This window comes from Oncorhynchus keta, chromosome 19, assembly GCF_023373465.1.
Source record: "Oncorhynchus keta strain PuntledgeMale-10-30-2019 chromosome 19, Oket_V2, whole genome shotgun sequence".
NCBI classification, from domain to species: Eukaryota; Metazoa; Chordata; class Actinopteri; order Salmoniformes; family Salmonidae; genus Oncorhynchus; species Oncorhynchus keta.
Window position 1 is genome coordinate 35,162,589 of NC_068439.1, and position 20,527 is coordinate 35,183,115.

Consider the following 20,527-nt stretch of genomic DNA (forward strand, 5'->3'; position numbering starts at 1 on the left):
CTCCCTAAACATATGAAAGAAGGTACTCTGGTCAGATGAGACTAAAATTGAGCTTTTTGGCCATTAAGGAATACTATATTTCTGGCGCAAACCCAACACCTCTCATCACCCCGAGAACACCATCCCCACAGTGAAGAATGGTGGTGGCAGCATCATGCTGTGGGGATGTTTTTCATCAGCAGGGACTGAGAAACTGGTCAGAATTGAAGGAATGGTGGATGGCGCTAAATACAGGGAAATTCTTGAGGGATACCTGTTTCATTCTTCCAGAGATTTGAGACTGGGACGGAGGTTCACCTTCCAGCAGGACAATGACCCTAAGCATACTGCTAAAGCAACACTCGAGTGGTTTAAGAAGAAACATTAAAATGTCTTGGAATGGCCTAGTCAAAGCCCAGACCTCAATCCAATTGAGAATCTGTGGTATGATTTAAAGATTGCTGTACACCAGTGGAACACATCCAACTTGAAGGAGCTGGAGCAGTTTTGCATTGAAGAATGGGCAAAAATCCCAGTGGTTAGATGTGCCAAGCTTATAGAGACATACCCCAAGAGACTTGCAGCTGTAATTACTGCAAAAGGTGGCTCTACAAAGTATTGATTTTGAGAGGGTGAATAGTTATGCATGCTCAAGTTTTCTGTTTTTTTTGTCTTATTTCTTGTTTGTTTCACAAGAAAAAATATTTTGCATCTTCAAAGTGGTAGACATGTTGTGTAAATCAAATTATACAAACTCCCCCCCAAATCTATTTTAATTCCAGGTTGTAAGGCAACAAAATAAGAAAAATTCCAAGGGGAGTGAATACTTTCGCAAGACACTGTACATGTCCATTTGGGGTGTGGAATTCAAGGGCATGTGATGGTATCACTCCTCTCAATCTTAGGACGGTCTATTGTCAAATAAAATAAAATAAAATCAAATTGTATTGGTCACACACGTGTTTAGCAGATGTTATTGCGGGTGTAGCGAAATGCTTGTTCTTCTAGCTCCAACAGTGCAGTAATATCTAACAAGTAATATCTAACAGTTTCACAACATATACCAAAAATACACGTACATCTAAGTAAGGAATGGATTATATATACATATATGTCAGAGCGGCATTGGACTAAGATACAGTGGCATAGTATAGAGTACAGTTTATACATATGAGATGGATGATGCAATATTTACACACAATTAAAGTGACTAAGATACCGAAGAATAGTATAGAGTACAGTTTATACATATGAGATGTGTAATGCTAGATACGGAACATTATTAAAGTGGCTAGTGATCCATTTCTAAAAGTGACCAGTGATTCCTAATCTATGTCTATAGGCAGCCACCTCTGATGTGCTAGTGATGGCTGTTTAGAAGTCTGATGGCCTTGAGATAGAAGCTGTTTTTCAGTCTCTCGGTCCCAGCTTTGATGCACCTGTACTGACCTCACCTTCTGGATGATAGCGGGGTGAACAGGCAGTGGCTCGGGTGGTTGATGTCCTTGATTGTCTTTTTGGCCTTCCTGTGGCATCGGGTGCTGTACGTGTTCAGGAGGGCAGGAAGTTTGACCCTGGTGATGCGTTGGGCAGACCGCACCACCCTCTGGAGAGCTTTGCGGTTGTGGGTGGTGCAGTTGCCGTACCAGGCGGTGATACAGCCTGACAGGATGCTCTCAATTGTGCATCTGTAAACGTTTGTGAGGGTTTTAGGTGTTAAGCCAAATTTCTTTAGCCTCCTGAGGTTATAACCAGGCCTATATGTATGTGTTCTTGGTGCTTGGTAGGTGGAATTTATTACCATTTAACAACACATTTAATAACACATTATCATCTAACAACATTGATTGAAATCAGTGTGTAGCAGCAAGTGGCCATGAGTCAAACATTTTACTCCAGTCACTCAGGTGTGCCACAGGGATCAATTCTAGGTCCTTGATTATGACTAATAGACAACATTGGGAAATAGTTCAAAACAACCATTGTACTCAATATGCAGACTATACTGTTGCTTACTCTAATGACAGTAGTTCAGTATCTGCTTTTAGAAGAGTGAAGCGGACAGCATTGATAATTCTACTAACCTTGTCCACAGTCCTCCTGTTATTGTAAACCCTAGGTATTGTTTTGTCTGGCCCAAACTTGCCTGAGGAATGATTTTGGTCTGGGAGCAGTGAATAGAGTCAAAGGGATATCGGAGGGCTATCTCCATCTCTCTGTTGGTTCACTCGCTTGTACAACTGTCCCTTCCTTGTTTTATCTGAGAGTACTCACATTTTCACCCAGTAGCTAATGATAGTAACTTAAGTAATTGTGTTCTGAGTATAGATGCGTTCTATAAATGTCATGGAAATGTAGGAATATACAGGACATGACATTATCTGGTCCAGTATGGTAGCTTGAATGCCATGGCATTTGTATTCCACAAATGTTAATTTATGCCCTGCCATGCCATGTTACCTTTTCCAATGTTTGTGTGTGAGAAAGCTGAAGATACAGAACATGGTGGAAAAAATGTTTTTGTATCTCTTGGGAGGTCATCTACTGAAATTAGATTGATTATAGCATTTTTGGAATGTGTGAAAATAAAATGGATTGTTGGATGGATTGTTGTTGTGGTCTAGCCTCTCTATCATAAGCGAAAACAGCTAGACCATCTACCGTTGATCTCCAAAGAACACCCAGCTCTGTGCCAGTTATTTTAAATACATTTTTTATTACATGCTCAAATGTTCTAGGGAATACATTAATTAATTTAGGGCAACTAAAAGGACCAAAAGAAGATGTTACACTATTGTTTCTCAAATAGGAAATTCATGAGAATGCTAGTTTCAAGACTAGCCCCTTGTTACATTGGTGTCAGAAGTGGGATTGGAGACCGCAGATGAGATAAGCAAATATTTAGTATTAGAGACTTGAGATAAAGTGTGGCACAATGTAATGGGAAACAGTGAAAACCACCACTTCCTTCGGGGTCCAGTGTTCTGCCCAACAATTCAGTTTGGGTTGGCATCCCTGAAATAAATGTATCTGTAAACCCAGAGGTCTTGCTTGGTTTCCTTCTTAACGGGGACGTGCTGTAGCAACCTTATGGATGGCCCAATAGAGCTTATATGACTTATTTATACAATGCACAGAGATGCTTTATCACACTGTTCAGATTGCAGGGAAGTCCAGCTGAAAAGAGCAGATTAATAACCGGTTCAGACTCGTCTTATCTCTCCTCCTCATCAACGAGCCGGCCAGGTACATCTCTACTGACCTCACCGTGTATTTATTTTTAAATGCCTTCTGACACCTATTTTCTCTCTCCGTGCAGACCTATTGACACCGACGCCGCTTCTCCAGCCCTTGCGCGCATCATAGTTATCTTACTGACTCACAAATGATTAAAGTGGCAGGCGCAGGATCCCGAAGCAGCGTGACATTTTCAATCCACTTTTGTGTTGTTTGTTAATTATGTGATCATACTGAAGTGGCAGCAACTGGATACATGTACAGGAAGGGAGGCGTTGTTCTGGCAGCATGTTGGTGCGCCATAGTGTTTTGACAAGGGGGTTTTAAGTGGTTGTTTACATGTACAACCTACCACCAGGTAAAGAGATCATTTCAACAGCTTCTTCAGTTTGACTAATTATGTCACGTTGACTGGCCAGATTTGTAGACTTCTTGTCGAACATGCCCTGAAAACATGAGATGCAACCACATTAAGGTGTTTGTCTTGGAAATACTGCCCCATAAATAGCGTGTTCCTGAATAGTGAATTGTCAATGTGTGCCCTTGAGGTGGCTTTTAGTGTATAATATAATTCAGTTGAGGCATAGTTAGATGGCAACTTCATTCCGCAATGAATAATATGGGCAGAACCTTGTGTCAGTGTGAGACTGCTACACATTCATGAGATTAGTCACTTCCTCACAACACAGTAGCACAGTGTGTTCCCATGGCTTGAAAGCTCAGGTGCGACAACATGCGGCAAGCAAAGTTAAGATTCAAATGCCAAGCTAAGGAAATTATTATCTTTGATTATCTTTGTTGCCTGAATCGAGGAAACTTTCTAAGGCGCCAATGTCTGTTATTTCAGCTCTTGTCTCTCGACGCTCTAAAAAGTAGAGGTTCAACAAGGGTTCTTCTAAGATCCTAAAAATTCTTCGAAGAACCTTATGGTTCTTGGCACTGAAAATTGCCCCCAAAAGGTTTGTCCAAGAACCCCATAGAAGGTGGGGTTCTTCGAGGAACCTCCTTAGTTAGTGGGTGTTCTTGCAGGAACCTAATTGCCCAACTGAAACATTTGGATTTGAATTTAAAAGAGCAGCAGGTGTAGGCACCTAACTGAAAAATGTAAAGATCTCCTTCATTTAAGGTAATATGTTTGTCCCTTCTATGATCTAAATTGATATTGTTTTAGGATAATACCATATATCTTTTCATATTTGTGCAAATATTTGTAAAGCAGCAAATAGACACAATTCAACGGGTTGACAATCACCACGCACTGCAAAATCATTCTGGCTATGGATACAGCGAACATCAACACATTAACATCAACACGCCAGATGATATATCAATTGGACTTGGGGCTCTGCTGGGAGTTTGCCTCGTATTTCGACATATTTTTTCATTGCCACTAAAATCATAAACACAGACAACTAAAATATACTTTTATTGTTATGCGTATTATTAATAATAATAGGTGCGGGGGGGGTAGAACCCCACACGCTTATCCAAAAGGTTATCCGAAAGGTTATCTGAGGATCCATTAAAAGGTGTTCTTTGACTAACCATTTTTAAAGGTTCTTCAAATAACTTATAGGGGTTCCCTCACAGTTTCAATTTGAAGAACCCCTAAAAGATACTCCAGGAACCTTATATTTTAAACTGCAGTCTGACTTTTTATTCATGTCAATATTAAAGTACTTTTGGCAGACAATTGCTCGGCCACTGACTGTTTAGCCGATCATCGGCCCTGTGTGCTCTTCTTCAGACATCGTTCTCCTCCGCAAAGCCTGTCCAAGTCTCCCTCCCATGCAGACATCATTTATGGTGCAATAGTTTGGTGGATGAGTAAGTAAGCAATCATTGACCTGAAGGTACAAAAATGTTCCACGATTGTACAATCTTGCACAACCTGATATTCATAAGGAAGACAATGTTCAAGTTAATTAAGGTAAACAACTATCTTCCACTTTTCTTCACTTAAGTTATCATGAGTGGAATGCGCAAGCATGCCAAGGTGCTGAAGGTACAGAGTGCTGAATGTATCAGTTGAGAAATACACAAACTACGAGAAAGTACACAAATGCTTTACTTGAATACATAAAACCAGGTGGAGTATTCAATGTACACTCTAAAAACAAAAGGTTCCTGGAGTGTCCTTTAGGGGTTCTACAAATTGAAACTGTGGGGGAACCCCTATAAGTTATTTCAAATAACCTTTTAATTTGGGTCCTCTTTTAATGCATTTTCCAAATACCTTTGTGTAATTTCGTTGAGTTGAATCTTTTCAGGAGACAGAAAAGCATGATATAATGAAAAGGTTCATCAGACAAATAATCATTAAAAAGGAGAACAAATGTATTTCAATGATTTATTATGAAACAAACCATATGCATAAATGCGTACACTACACGGACAACATCATTCAGACATGATTAACCTTCTGTGCATTTGAGTAGTCGGTATGATCCCCTCTAGAGTTCATTTATACACCACACCGTCTATAAAATATTCATAAAACACTTGTAAAATGATATAAAACACAGCATGGTAAATACTGGTATGCTGCAGAGGGTTACCTGCCCTTATGAGGAGGTGACTGGTGATGCAGAAGTGCCAAAGAAAAGTGCCTGTGTATTTGCTCAATAAACAGCATGGCTTAGATTTGAAGGGCGCTGTGCCGTGTTTGTGTATGATGTACACAGAGAGGAACCAGGGTAAATGCGACACACCGGAAGTAACAGAGCTGGGAATGAACACGTGTTAATTAAATGGAACATCAGATATATTTGTGCTATTGGCATCGACAGGTTCACAATATTTTCAAAACAGTTTTTTTTTCTCCGGAATTTTCTCAATAAAAATCCACATGAATTAAAGTAGTTCCAAAACAGACGATGAATAAGAATGACCACCCCGATGGACAAAGCATGTAACAGGTCATGTGTTGCTGTGGTATTGTATCTACTTTTTGAGCAACAAATTGAAGTCCTCTCATTAACCTGGCCTACTTTCACATTTAGGACCTTCTGCCCTTTAATAAAATCACCATTGGGCATCTCTTTTCAGCAGCCCAATGGTGCCTGAACCAACCTTACAGATCAGCTACCACCTCCCTGAATGATGCAACACGCAATGACTATGAATGTTGTGCGGTGGTGGCGTGTGCTACATAAGCAGGGTTGTGTGTGTTGTAACGCATAAAAACACAATTGTGTGTTGATTTATCCTACAGTGTGCAGTGGTTTTCGTCTCTCCACTGCTATAGAATACTATGGGTGATGTTGTAGTGACATGTCCAATGGGAGCAGTGGTTTGAGTCCCTGGTTTGGGCTTCAGGTCCTACAGGGGGAGCAGTCAAAGACTGAAGGGGTTCTTTGCATAATAAAGTTTGAGTTCACAGGAGTCCCCCAAGAGTCACTGCCGGTGAGTGTTGAGCTCTGTCCCGCCATTCTTTCTTGCGCTTCACTTCATGCTTAGACCCATGGATATCTGAAATGTTAGAAAATTTTTAGTCATGTTTTCAACCAAATAATATTGAACTCATAACACTGCACACAATGTAATACACATACACTGAGTATGCCAAACATTAGGAACATATTCCTAATATTGAGTTGCACACATACACATGTCTCAATCGTCTCAAGACTTAAAAATCCTTCTTTAACCCGTCTCCTCCCCTTCATCTACACTGATTGAAGTGGATTTAACAAGTGGCATCTATAAGTGATCCTAGCTTTCACCTGGATTTACCTGGTCAGTCTATGTCAAGGGCAGGTGTGTTTTGTATACTCAGGGTATGTAGAGGTAGAGGTATATATTCTTTATACTAAATGGTGTGTTCATCTCATAATCTACACATAGGCTGCAAATACCTCTGTAGCAATCAGCCATATTCACCACATAATTTAGTATGCACAAAGCGCCATCTACTGTATATAAATATCACTACATCTACATACCACAAGACATTGTGTTACTATTGGAAGTCTGGTACACAATTATTGGAAGAGTATATTCATCTTCTGCTTAATATATGTTCTAATGTATCCCACTTAAATCTGTAGTATGCATTATTATGCATTAGTGTGTTTCAAGTGTGTATTCAGTACATGTATTTTAACACGTGTGTGTGACCCACCTCCTGAGTGTGTATGTGTGTGTCCTATAACGTCGATGGTACCTCTCATAGGAGTTGGCCCAGCTGGTGCACGGTCAAGGCCAGGGCAAGCAGCAAACATGGAGGAGCTGTCCTGGAGCCCTGTACAAACCAATACACAACAGCAATGTAAGTCCTTCTCAACCGTAATAAAATAAAACAACAACCGTCCTCCACAGGATCAAATAAAAGATAACCAGAGTTATAAACTGAGGAGTGGCAAGGTGATCAGACGAGAACGGAGTAAGACCCGATCACTGCCACCAATGTCCACCACTGCCATGGACATCCCAAAAATAGTTAAACTGAAAGATGCAATGGAATTTCTTGTGGGAGAGATGTATGGTTCAAGGCTGTCATATAAATACTGTATGCTTTTGTCTGGCTAGAAGGCAATAATTACAGCTGCCTTCTAACATTTCGACAGTTATGTGAATGTGTTAGCATGTACTGTATGTGTGTATGCATAATACATTACTATATATACTATATCTATTCTGTATATTGTATACTCTGCATCTTCAGCATTAACTCTATGTGAATGTGCAATGTTCAAATAATTGGATACGCACCAGCTAAAAAGACATGGTGTAGCGTTGTTACTTAACCTCAGTGTTATATATACTCCTTGACATTCCCTGGAAAGGATCTGAAGGAATCTTGAGCAAGTGAGTTTGAAGCCCCCCCACTAAGATACTCCACATGGCCATCCAGCACTCTATTGTTACACAGACAAGGGAGAGCTTCTATCTAAACATGAATTCCAATGACAAGTGTTTGTTTAACTGGCGAAGACTAAACCCTCCTAGAGTTTAGACTCATGGTTGGGAAGTTTTGGACAAATCCCAAAGTGTTTGTTGATGATGGTTTCCTGGACTTGAGTTTGAGATAAAAAGCAGATGGGGCTTTCAGACAGACCCGTATTGATAATAGGATCCACCTGTTGAGATATTGACTAAGCCACTGAAATGTGCTGAATTTGTACTTTTAAAATAAGCACTCTCAAAGCAGTATGTATTAGATGTCATTACTAAATTGAATGGTCTTTTCCAGAGAAAGTATCGTAATAATCAAGTACTGTTACCATTTTGGTAAAGCTATCCACTCATTTTTAAGTACGACTAGGCTAACTTAACAGTGTCAGTTTGTTCTTGCTGTCAGTTAAGAATTGAATTTAGATATGCGGCCTATTTTAAAATAACTGAAAACACTTACAACTGTAGTGGAAGTAGCAGCAGGAGAAGTGGCTCAAAAATTGCTCTGATTCCTAGTACATTTATTGTTCCAAATGAACCCATCTGTCTTAAATCTCTCCAGTGTTGGTTTGTCTCTGGGTAATCCACACACCCACGCAAAACACAAGTAAACTTCCGCAAGCTTGGAACAGAAGGTCAGCGTTACAGTGTTCTCAGGGCAGAGGTATGTGGTTTTGGTTTAAGCCTCCATCTTAAAAGATATATTCCTCAAAGGTGAACTTTATACACAATAGACCGCTGGAGAAGAACAGGCACTGTTCCAGTGTTTGGGAGATAAAAGGTAGCCTTATCAGACACAAACGACTGCAGCAACATGTTGGGATAATGGAACGGGATTCGTCCTCCTCTGACGAGGAGTATGAGAGATCGGACCAATACGCAGCGTGGTAAGTGTTCATGATATACAGTATAATAAATACAAAAACAACAAGAGAACGAAAAAATGGAACCGAAACAGTTCTGTCTGGTGCAGACACAAAACAATCACCCACAACTAAAATGGGGAATACAGGCTACCTAAGTATGATTCTCAATCAGAGACAACGAACGACACATGCCTCTGATTGAGAACCATACCAGGCCAAACACATAAACACAACATAGAAAAAAAAGAACAGACTACCCACTCCAACTCACGCCCTGACTAAACTAAAACAAAGACATAACAAAGGAACTAAGGTCAGAACGTGACAGATACCTTCGCTATGCTGCTGTCTGTGGTCGACAGAGTGGTCGAGAAGGTTGTGTCTTCCTCTTCCCCCATATCTTCTCCCTCATAAAACTCCTCTTCACTTGCTCTTAGAAACTTGTCCAGGTCCTCAGTACTAGCGTTGCCTAGTGAACAACACATTTGTGAGGTACTTTCCAGTACTTAGTTCAAAGAATTAAACACAAACAATGAAGCAGATTAAATGATTTTGTACAAACAGGGGGATAAAAACATTAATTAATTAACAAAATTAAGGTGTTTTAACATACTGAAAAAGATGTATTCAAAGGTGGCGTTGTAGTCGTAGTCCGGTGTCTGTGTTGTGTCACCGTAGTCATCATATACAGTTTGGCCTGTAGGGATGGAGTAGAAACAGAAGGTTATGTCAACGCAGTGAGACAATAGCAGATTGGGTTTGGGTCAAAAAAAAAAAAAAAAAAAAAGCTTCTGACGAAAATCAAGGTCAAAGATGAGGGGAAGGCTGACCTACAATGTTTTATTTCCCAAGTGCTGTTTGGCACACAGCTAGCATCAATATAGCTTAAAGAGATGGTACACTCAAAATGCATAGTTTATCAGATAGTTTGACCTAAAAAGTGGTATAATGTCAAGAGGAGTCCCAAGCTATCGGTTGTATAGATCCAGCTATATGGTCTCAACTCCAAAATAATGGGAAAGATGGGCACCAAATAAAGATCAAGTAATTAGATAGGGCCTATCTTATATTAATTTAGAGTTGAGGCATATAGCTGTATCTACAGTATACAACCGATAGCTTGGGACTTCAGAGGTCTGAGCATGTCTCGCAAAGATTAACTTTATAGTAAATGATCACTTAAGAGGCCATATGGACAGTTCAATCCACCCCACCAAATAAAACAATGTAATAAAAAGGAGAAATAGATCATGGCGCCAAATCTCCTAAATCTCAAGTAAACCTTTAAAATGGGTTAATCCATCTCGCCTTCTCTTTAAATTCACTGAGCTCTTTCATCGTCAAGCATTATTAAAGTACTTTTTATCCGTATTTACAGACAGCCCATTAACACTCCTTAAATTACGTGATGAACTTTTATATTCTGAATAATCTAATGGTCTGTAAATATCCAGCAGAGGCTGTTGAATGTTAATGGCAGTCTTAATAATTTACTATGGAAGTAGAGTCCAGTGCTAACTCAAGGGAGTTACTCAAGGGAAATCATGCATAGTTTTGGCACGCGAGGGGGGGGGGGGCGTCCATGAATTGTGCCTGGCCTACAAAGCTGTTGCATGTATTCATGGAAGCCAAGGGAAGCTAGGCTACCCCCAAAGAAGTACAAAGAGAAATTTATATTTTGTCTGTGTTTCTCGTTGTTCAAGATGTTGTTCAACCCTCAAGAGCTTCCAAGCAAACGATATAGCGCATCTATGCTGTCTTGTCAAAAGGTGTATGTTATTGTTGCCACCTGTAGCGTTGGAGCATTTGGCTTGGCCTCCCTTGATATTTTGTTTTTAACTGAAAATCAGCATTGAGCTAAACTGAGTGAGCTCAGCTGTGAATGGTCCTGGCGCACCAAAAAAAATTAAAATCAAGTGTAGCCAGTTTGTATTTGGCTTCAAACCAATCACATCACATTAAACAGAAAACTAGAATTGTTGCATCTCGTTGTGTCATTGTGCTCCGGTAGCTAGCTAGCTTAAAACGTCCCTTTACTAAATTAGCAATGGATGGAGAAATGGATTTGGACTTGTGGCTTTACTTAAATCTCCATACTGGCCAATGATTATAACGAGATTCTGATCCAACCATAAATTCATACATCGTGCCCCTGGACTGAGAGGATGGAAGTTCAACATGCAGTTAGATGTAGTTGGCTGGCTAATGTTAACAAGTTGGTCTGGCGCATCATTGCCCATGAAAGGAAGTTAAGCTAGCGAGCAAGCATTTTGACCAGGTAGCCTAGGACAACAAAAACCAAATGTATGTCCTGTATGACAAAGTGATAGACCATTCAGGTAACATGAAAGAGGCATTGGAGTTTCTCTACAAGTAGGGTGAGTCAACATGTTTTTTTCTACTTGCACACACACACACACACACACACACACACACACAGAAACCAGTACCATAGACAGACACAGCGAATGTAGCTTGTTGATTGGACTAAATTGTTTTTGGTATCTTTTAGTTGTCACTATATTAGACTAAGCAGAGGTGAATAGATGATGTTGAAATGTTGAAGTTAAAATGTGCTGGAATAGTGGAGGCATCGGCTGCTTTCTTTGCGACTTGGGGTAACTCTCCACGGTTCTAAAATAAATAGTTTAGTGGTCTGAAAATGTCAGAAACATTAACTTGCTTGACCATGCTGTAGGTCATGTAACTGTTTGTTACATGTAATATGCTATGTGAACTCCACCAGACAGAGGTTTGTATATCACAGTAGGTCTGTATATCAGTGTCAAGGCATATGAACTAACAGGTTATAGAGCAAACAACGCAATTATCACAGTACATAGGATTTAATAATGGCAATTTTCTTGGGTGGGCTTCCCCAGTGATTTTACCCACGCACCGCAACAAAGATGTTTCTGTGAGGAAAATATATCTCAGCCGCGATAAGGCCAAAATATATTGGGTAGTGAATGCCATCTCACGAGTTGTAAGTATTTCTGGATAACAGCATCTGCTAAATTACTAAAATGAAAACGTAACATCTCTGCATCATTTACAGTTAAAAGCAGTGGTTTTCAAATGTTCTACCCTTTTCCCCCAACAAGTGAGAACCCTAAACAAATATGCCTCGTATTGTTCTACAGTGCCCTTTTCATTTCCAACAAATGTTCCTTTTATTATCGAACCGTGAGGAGATTTTGATCAGAGGTAAAGCGGTAATATGAGACTGATATAATCACCCATACACACCTTGTACGTTAGTCAGCAGATGTTTGGCTGACTGTTTGAAATGGGCAGAGTTGCACAGCACTAAACCAGGAAATGAGAGGTAAGCTCCTCCAAACCAATCAAAATCAGCACAGCACTTAGTTCTGACAGCTGTTGCTCAAACTTCATTTAGAACAGCTTATCTGGTAAGGCAATATTTGAGACAAACTCGGGTTATTAAGGTGGGTCAGGTAAATAAATAAAGAAGCGACAACAATAGCTACAGCAAAGCTGGTTCTGTCAGTCAAATCATGATGGTGGACACAGGTGGCAAAAGTCAGATTTTATTTGGATAGCACTGATGTCACTCAAGGAAATGATGTACTACCCCAATATAAGTAATTGACATTTGTTTTGTTAGCATATCCATCAGTTAGTCATTTCAATGAAACTAACTTGCTTCAGCTTTTAAGTCTAAACTTACTCAAGAGAATCAGTAATCCTCTCTATAACAGCATTCAAGCTGCAGGACTTCCATTCAGTTACCTGAGTTTCAGTTCAGTTACCCTACTAATGGGTGGACATCAGGGAGAGAAGATGGCAGCCACGGTACATCATCGTCATCAAATAGTTTGGAAAGTCACATCACTTAGGCCATGCGAACCAGGGCTAGAGTCCAGGAAAAGAGGACATGATTTGCTGGTAAAAAAAGAGATATGGGAGACCTCAGGACAGGGGTCACCCTGCCTACCCCACTACAGGGCTCTGGTGGTGTTTGGTCCATAGAACTCACAGAAACTCTGGACCCTGCACTTTTGGACCGGAAGTTCTGAAGAACAGAGAATGGGAACTAAACTGACCCCCAAGAGCCCACTTCCTTATCCCAAAAAGGCCTATATAAATAGGGATCCATCAGTTGCATGTGATTCATTTATAGTTTGAGGATGTATCACAACCGGGCCGTGATTGGGAGTCCCACAGGGCGGCACACAATTGGCCCAGCGTCGTCCAGGTTAGGGTTTGGCCTGGGTAGGCCTTCATTGTAAATAAAAATTTGTTCTTAACCGACTTGCCTAGTTAAATAAAGGTTGAATAAAAATAAATTAAATGAATATACAGATGTATTAGTGTAGAGCATTTCCCAAGGACAATATATTGTATGTGTTTGCCTCTGTTATTTCAACCGGGACCCCCTGCTTTTTTCAAAATGTGTTAAAATGTCATCAAAGTCAGTGAGACTCATCATGATCATCTGGGTGGACTAGTTTATAAATTGTATTGTGCCCATCTCCCTCCTCATTCCAGTTTCACATGCAACCATTGCCCCAAACTTCCTCCTGCTCCAGTTCGGTCTACTTGAGCGGAGCCCAATAAATCCTGTACCAGTCCCCACTCCATGATCATCTGTTTCTGGTGGAGTCATAAAGGCTGTCTTGAAGTGGAAGAGATGGCCTACACATATTACGATGCCTAACGGGAAGGGTCAGTGCAAAATGATAAGGTACATGGGTGGTCAATGTTACTACCAGAGAACTTTCAGATGGGCTTTGATGCTCGCTTCTCATTTAATTGTATATATTTTTTGAACCCAGAGATGAACTGTAGCTTGTGGCAGTCTGCCATCATGCCTTCAGATACACAATCCCATTCTCTGTCAACACGCCACGACTGGCAATGGAGTGCTATGTGGAAGAAAACACCAATTCACTAGTATCCGGCATTGTGTGGGCAGCTGTGGGCAGCTTAGAAAAAAATGAGGCAATGAGGCAATGTGTGTGCTGCTGTCCTCTATATATTCCTGTCCTTGATCGCCACATAATGCTTGTGTGTCAAAGTCTCCTCTCAGGACCAAGATGAATGCTACCTCTATGAAAGTATTCAAAAAAAACGCTCTCATACACAACAGTAAATGACACAAACCTTTTATAGTGAGCGTAAGTGGATCTGTTCTTCATCTGAGAAGACAGGCTGCCCACCAGTATAGGGGGAAAAGGTTCCATTGTGGTCACTGTGACGACCCTCTCACTCGGTCTGCCGTATTCTCTCTGTTCTTGTTTCCTTATTAGGATGCCGGTGGGTGGAGTTGGGGAGGGTCATCAGCTACATGGGAAACACCTGGGCCAGGTGTCTCCCAGGATAAATAGACCTCTTCCACATTCATGGAGGAGACTCTCTTCATGCAAACACCTTTCTAGATTTTGTTGTGTTTCTTGGTGGCCTTTTGGTTGTTTGCTTTGGCACCTTTCAACACCCCACATTCATGCATGCAAAACACTCACTTACACTACACCATTGTATATTGTACTTAGTTACTTATTTAATAAATATATATTTTGTTACTCCTTATCTCCACGTTGTCTCCCTTTTGTTATGGGCTTTGAGCCGGTTCGTGACAGTCACAGTATGTGCTTTCCATCCTGAAAATTCAGCTGATTTCCATAGTGGGCTCTGAACAAACATGTTCAGAATACCGACCACATCACATGCTAAGCCCGTAGGGGGGAAGGTATTAGCAAAAAGACAGTAACGCCAGCCATATAAGCAAACTGGGGGTAGGTGTTGAATGACTGTTTTCAAACACCCTATTAAAAGGAGCGGCCCTTTGTCTACCTCCAACAGGGAACCATAATGAAGTCGAGCTTGTCCAAACACTGTCAAAACGTTGCCTGGCATGAAACACTGGGAGTCAAAAAAAAAAAAGTTTTTTTGGGTGCATTTTGTTCCATACAGCCACAGATGAGCCAGTCAAACTTCAAATGCAATGTAGGCTATGGGATGGTAGCTAGGTAAGTGCACAGACACAATCCACACAACACTAAATACTTCCTCTAAGCTTGCTAGCCTCTGTAGCTAGTATTGAAATTATAATTAAATCACAACGGATTAGTTTGTTTCCATGAAACAGCTGCCTGTGTTAGCTGCCGAGTTAGTGCAGTGTCCTTAGCTAGTGCAGTGTCCTTAGCTAGCGTAGTGTCGCTAGCTAGCTATGTTGTGCTAGCTAGTGACTATGCTAACGTTAGCTAGTTAGCTAAACATTTGGCTATGGACTGGCACTCAGTATGGACAGTGAATTAAATTGTTTCTTTGTCATCTAGGTAGTTATCTAGCTGTGGCCATCTGGCTAGGATCAACAAGCGCTTTCTACAAAATAGCAACATTAGCGTAGATAGTTTGGAATCTACGCCATACGCAATACACACGGATATCCATTGACAAACAATGCTACTGCAGCTTCTGGTTTGGAGTATTTTAACAAGGCTGAGTGGCTGACGACTTCCAAGGTCTTTGCTGTGTGAACACGAAAGAGATTGACTGCCAACACTGTTCAGAGGTAAAGTACTGTCCACAGGTAAACGTTTGAGCTAGTGGTGTGTTTGAGCTTTTAATTAAGGCATCAGCATAAAGATGTTCTCCAGTTATTGTTTTACTTTTCCTGTTAGAAAGTGATATCCCAAGTAAAATACAGTACACTCACTATAGGGTAAAAAAATATGTTTTGTGCAAAATAGTGCTTTTTAGACACAACTGTAAACTTCCCTACAAGTTTGTTTTGTTTACATACCTACTAGTGAGCATTTCTCCTTTGTCAAGACAATCCATCTACCTGACAAGTGTGGCATATCAAGAAGCTGATTAAATAGTATGATCATTACACAGGTGCACCTTGTGCTGGAGACAATAAAAGGCCACAAAAAAAGTGAAGATTGTCACGCAACACAATGCCACAGTGTGCAATTGGCATGCTGAATGCAGGAATGTCTACGAAAGCTGTTGCCAGATATTTCATTAACTTCTTAGACCTAGGCCCCTTTTCTCTCCACTTCCTGTCTGAATGACGTGCCCAAAGTAAACTGCCTTTAGCTCAGGCCCTGAAGCCAGGATATGCATATAATTAATACCATTGGAAAGAAAACACTAAGTTGGTGGAAATGTTAAAATAATGTAAGAGAATTTAACACAATAGATGTGGTAGGAGAAGATCCAAAGAACAACCAACCAGTTTCTTTTTGAGAGACCACCTTCTTACATATGCAAGAGAAAGGTCATATTGAGAATTAGCTCCCTGGATGCAATTCCTCTGGCTCCCACAGGGTGTCAGCAGTATTATGTTTAAACAAAGTTTAGGGGTAGATTTTCAGATTCCTTTCTCTGCACGTTGAATGAGTGGATTACTCAAATCGATGGTGCCAACTTAACTGACTTTTTCGGATATAAAGAACGATTTTATCTATCAAAACGACACTACATGTTATAGCTGGGACCCTTTGGATTACATTTCAGAGGAAGATTTTCAAAATTAAGTGAATATTTAATCGTTATTTGTGAATGTATGAAACGAGCCAGTTTTCGCTATAATAGCTGCTGTAAATAGGACAATGCAGTTAGATTAACAAGAATTTAAGCTTTCAGACGATATAAGTCGTAATGTATGAAATGTTTAAAATCCATATTATTTAAGATCATTTATTTGAATTGCACGCACTCCAGTTTCCCCGAGAGTGGTCCCGCTAGTGGGACGCCTAGCCCTAAAGAAGTTTTTAAACGTTCATTTCTCTACCATAAGCTGCCTCCAACGTCATTTTAGAGAATTTGGTAGTATATCCAACTGGCCTCACAATCGCAGACCACGTGTAACCACGCCAGCCCAGGACCTCTACATCTGGCTTCTTCACCTGTGGGATTGTCTAAAACCAGCCACCTGGATAGCTGATAAAACTGGGAGTTTGCACAACAGAAGAATTTCTGCACAAACTGTCAGAAACTGTCTCAAGGAAGCTCATCTGAATGCTCGTCGTCCTCACCAGGGCCTTGACCGGACTGAAGTTCGGATTCGTAACCAACTTCAGTGGGTAAATGCTCACTTTTGAATCCCGATTTTAACCGTACGGGACGTGTATGGTGTTATGTTGGCGAGCGGTTTGCTGATGTCATCGTTGTGAATAGAGTTCCCCATGGTGGCGGCGGGGTTGTTATGGGCAGGCATAAGCTATGGACAATGAACACAATTGCATTTTATTGATGTAAATTTGAATGCACAGAGATACCGTGACGAGATCCTGAGGCCCATTGTCGTGCCATTCATCCGCCACCATCATCTCATGTTTCAGCATGATAGTGCACTGCCCCATCTCGTAAAGATCTGTACACAATTCATGAAAATGTCCCAGTTCATCCATGGCCTAAATACTCACGTGTCACCCATTCAGCATGTTTGGGACACTCTGGATCGACGTGTATGACAGTGTGTTCCAGTTCCCGCCAATATCCAGCAACTTCACACAGTCATTGAAGAGGAGTGGGACAAGATTCCACAGACCACAATCAACAGCCTGATCAACTCTATGCGAAGTAGATGTGCATAAGGCAAATGGTGGTCACACCAGATACTGACAGGTTTTCTGATCCACACCTCTACCTTTTTTTAAGGTACCTGTGACCAACAGATGCATATCTGTATTCCCAGTCATGTGAAATCGACAGATCAGGGCCTCATGATTTCTTTTCAATTGACTGATTCCCTTATATAAACTGTAACTTAGTAAAATCTTTGAAATTGTTGCATTTTATATTTTTGTTCAGTGTAAATCACGTGTTAAATGAGGTGAAAGGTGAAAATGACATGAGGTGAAATGAGTAGGACACCCAATACAGCATCACAGCTTTGTTTGGTTTTTAGGTCTATATTTCATCCGCTTATGTGTCATTACCACCAAGGTTTGCAAAATAATGTCATTTCCTCAATCTGGGAGGTGGCCCAAGTCAAGGTACATTTATTTTAAGGAGGTTGAACACAGCCTCAGCATTGCAAAGCACGGGCAAAGTATTCTCACCAACTAAATGTGAGACAAACAGGGTTAGCGTGACAAAATGTGGCCTCATTTGCTCTAATTATGATTCATCGAATAGAAAAAAAAAATGTAAAGTCCCTATCGATACAATCCCAGATGTGGAAGCCTCCAACCATAGTTTTTTCCCCATTTCATTATCTACAGTGTGTACTTTTGAAATGTCAAAACAAAAATCAAGCAACGTATGCCATTCATCATCATTAAGAAGAGTAGCATCTGGTAATGCCTGTCATGATCATTAATTTATTCAGATGTTTCCTTATTTAATTAGATTGCCCTTTTTTTGTTAAAATGTAATGAGCAAGTTGCACAGGTCTTTCATTCCGAATTGAAACGCGTCCACCACTGCTTCCTGATGGATTCAGTGTTTTGACAGGCACTTTGCAAACATATACTGAGAACAATCAAGCTTCCCACTCACTGCCTGAAAGCCAATGTGGCCCACAGTGGGACAGGGGGGTTAGAGGGAGTGAAGGAGGAGGCTGGCTGGGACCTGCAGCAGGATTACGTCGCTGGGTGATTGTTCTGCCCCCAGGGCTTGAGAGAGGAACATTGTTGCGTACAGCTTGGTTCACTGGCTTGTGTGTTTTCAGACTTTCCCACACTTTGGAGCGTTTTAGCTGAGTAGACTTCGATCAAAGATATTTGTATGGAAAGTCAGACCAACTAACTGGATTTGTCAATCTGATAGTCAGCAATGCCTCATCCCACCATTACCCTGTAACTACAATTGTGAAATATTTGTGCAAGTCTGGCAAAACGTTCAGGGGAAAAACTTTCCACTTTGTGTTAAAAAATGATCTTGCAGAAAGTTCCCAGTCTTAAAATTCAACTAAATACGCAACCCACTTGGCACAGATGTCAATTCAACGTCTATTCCATGTTGGTTCAATGTAATTTAGTTGAAATGATATGGAGACAACGGTGATTCAACCAGTGTGTGCCCAGTGGGAAAGTTCTGACACCTGCCCCCCTCAGTACTCCTCTCAGTACTCCCTCAATGTTCTAGATCACCCAATAATACTCACACACACTAACACACCTGCCTCTCTCTATCAGAGGTCAATCCAAACAGATACACATGCCACAGGTTCTCAGTTCTTACATTCCGTTTTTTCATGGTACTCAATCTCCCCACAGATAAACACCCTGCCTATTGCAGTACTCACCGCAGCAGAGAGGCAACAGCAGCACTCCAGTCAAGCAGACAAAGAGAAGGCGGTAGTGGGTTAGCCTGTGCATGTTGCTCCAGAAAGAGATAACGTGAGTGTGTGAGGAAGTGATTAGACTCCAAACTGGGCTCTGAATGAATGTGGTGTGTGTGAGAGAGAGGGGTGGGGGAAGAGGGAAAAGAAGGAGGTGGTAGAAGAGGGGAACTCTCCTTTGTCTCAATGTGTTTCTCAATCTGCCGAGTATAAACCAAACACACCCCAAAAATGTCAATGGCACACAAAGTGGCTGTGATCTGGTTTAAGGTGAGGTAAACTGATTCTGGATCCATCATGGCCTTTTAAAACACTGACGGGTTGAGGTTGGGATTACAGTAGATTCATCTGATTTTCAGTCAGTGACTAGTGACCACTTTTTACAAACTGTAGATGGGGTTTGGGATTATATTGTGATGATTCTGGGTTATAAAGGACATTGAGTGGTGGGTAAATTGTCAAGACAGTGAGTCCATTATATGAACAGTGCTCAAGGCACTGAAATGGATCTGCAAACTTTGGTATGAGAAAATGCATTTCGCAATTAGTGAAAAGGTTACCGGGTGGCGAGAAATAACATGGTCTTTCTTATATATTACACAATAAATTCATATACATTCCAATTGAACATGATGATTAGATAACGTCGGATAACAGTGCATATATTCATGCATATTTTGCATATGTTCAAATTGTGCCTCTAAAAAGCTATTGTTGTTTGGACAGCTCATCTCGCTGTGACCCGGCCAGTAAAGACACAGTCAACTACTCTTTCCCTATTGTATGTTGTGGAGAAAAATGCTCTTTTCCAAACGCCAGATGTTTTTGCGTTTTACATAGAAGAGGTGGGGGGTTTCGACCGCCCCCATCCTCCCCAGTCAGCATGGGGTCGTGGAGTAAGATATATTTAAGCCAGTCACCTAAATGGTCCCACGGTCCTGTTCACAGCCGGTGGTGCTTATAGTAACAAGGGAAACCAGGCCAACTCTCACTGAGTCATAGAGCTGTTCCAAAGAACATCTCTTGATCAGAGTTTGGTTTCTCAGTTCTTTAACCTCTCACTCCTTTCTTGCTCCCTCTCTCAACGCGTGCGACCTGTATTCTTCCTGTGAACGAACGGCCAAACCCCGAGTGTCTCGTCTGTTTCCCGCCTAGTTGTCAAGGGCGAGTCCAGCAGCCTGGCAAAGCCTTCCAGAAGTGTCCTGTTTTTTCCCGTCCCATTTGATATTTCTCTACACAGAGAGACACCTTTTAATGGAATGGCCCGCTGCCAGGGGAAAAATGGTAT

General features: G+C 41.1%; 1 protein-coding gene across 2 annotated transcripts; it reads right to left on the reverse strand.

Annotated features, from left to right (window-relative positions):
* Window positions 1-5,552: 5,552 nt before the first annotated feature.
* Window positions 5,553-19,369, reverse strand: si:ch211-191i18.2 (uncharacterized protein LOC564095 homolog). Of its 2 annotated transcripts, none has more exons than XM_035793173.2 (5): window positions 19,204-19,369; window positions 9,592-9,675; window positions 9,311-9,447; window positions 7,382-7,459; window positions 5,553-6,687 (listed from the first exon to the last, which is right to left on the reverse strand). In XM_035793173.2, the coding sequence occupies exons 1-4, from the start codon at window positions 19,274-19,276 to the stop codon at window positions 7,385-7,387; spliced, it is 369 nt and encodes a 122-aa protein (XP_035649066.1). In that variant the 5' UTR covers window positions 19,277-19,369; the 3' UTR covers window positions 5,553-6,687; window positions 7,382-7,384. The 2 variants fall into 2 exon arrangements, with proteins under 2 accessions (XP_035649066.1, XP_035649065.1); XM_035793172.2 differs by having other exon boundaries at window positions 7,340-7,459.
* Window positions 19,370-20,527: the final 1,158 nt, after the last annotated feature.

What these genes read in the sequence shown, in the direction of transcription:
- si:ch211-191i18.2 (XM_035793173.2), bottom strand. Translation starts at nt 19,276, where the DNA reads ATGCACAGGCTAACCCACTACCGCCTTCTCTTTGTCTGCTTGACTGGA. An exon ending in CTTTGAATACATCTTTTTCA is followed by an intron (nt 9,448 to 9,591) that starts GTATGTTAAAAC and finishes GTTGTTCACTAG; the next exon opens with GCAACGCTAGTACTGAGGAC. An exon ending in CAGACAGCAGCATAGCGAAG is followed by an intron (nt 7,460 to 9,310) that starts GTATCTGTCACG and finishes TGGTTTGTACAG; the next exon opens with GGCTCCAGGACAGCTCCTCC.